Below are 436 nucleotides of genomic sequence, written 5' to 3' on the forward strand. Positions count from 1 at the left end.
AACGGGGAGGAGGAGGAGGAGGAGGAGGAGGAGGAAGAGGAAACGGGGAGGAATGGAAGGGGGAAGGGAGGAAGAAGTGAGGATAACAAGGGGAGGAGGGTGAAGAAGGGAAGATGAAGAGGGGGAGGAGGAATTGGCGAGGAGGGAGAGGAGAGGGAGAGAAGGGATGGGATGGGAGGATCATAGATCTGTTGGACTAGGATTGACCTGGGGTTAAACAACAACAACAACAATGAAACAACAGAAGAACAACAACAACAAAAGAAACATTAGATAATGTAGTCCAAGATAGACTAGGCTGTCTTACCTTTGTGCTCCAAAAAGAGACTGACGATCTCCTCATACTTGTGTATTATGGCCAGGTGCAGTGGTGTTTGCTTGCCGACAGGCGCTGCTTTGTCATTGCCATCTTCGTCTACCTCGGTGTACAGAGCCA

General features: G+C 49.8%; 1 protein-coding gene across 1 annotated transcript in view; it reads right to left on the bottom strand.

The window, feature by feature from the left end:
* LOC106881632 (rabankyrin-5) overlaps nt 1-436 on the bottom strand; it is a 24,860-nt gene that overhangs the window by 11,244 nt on the left and 13,180 nt on the right. Inside the window, exon 8 of the mRNA XM_052978127.1 lies at nt 308-434. Within this exon, the coding sequence (XP_052834087.1) occupies nt 308-434 (127 nt within the window). The remainder of the gene's footprint in view (nt 1-307; nt 435-436) is intronic.

Source organism: Octopus bimaculoides, chromosome 30, assembly GCF_001194135.2.
Source record: "Octopus bimaculoides isolate UCB-OBI-ISO-001 chromosome 30, ASM119413v2, whole genome shotgun sequence".
Lineage (NCBI taxonomy): Eukaryota > Metazoa > Mollusca > Cephalopoda > Octopoda > Octopodidae > Octopus > Octopus bimaculoides.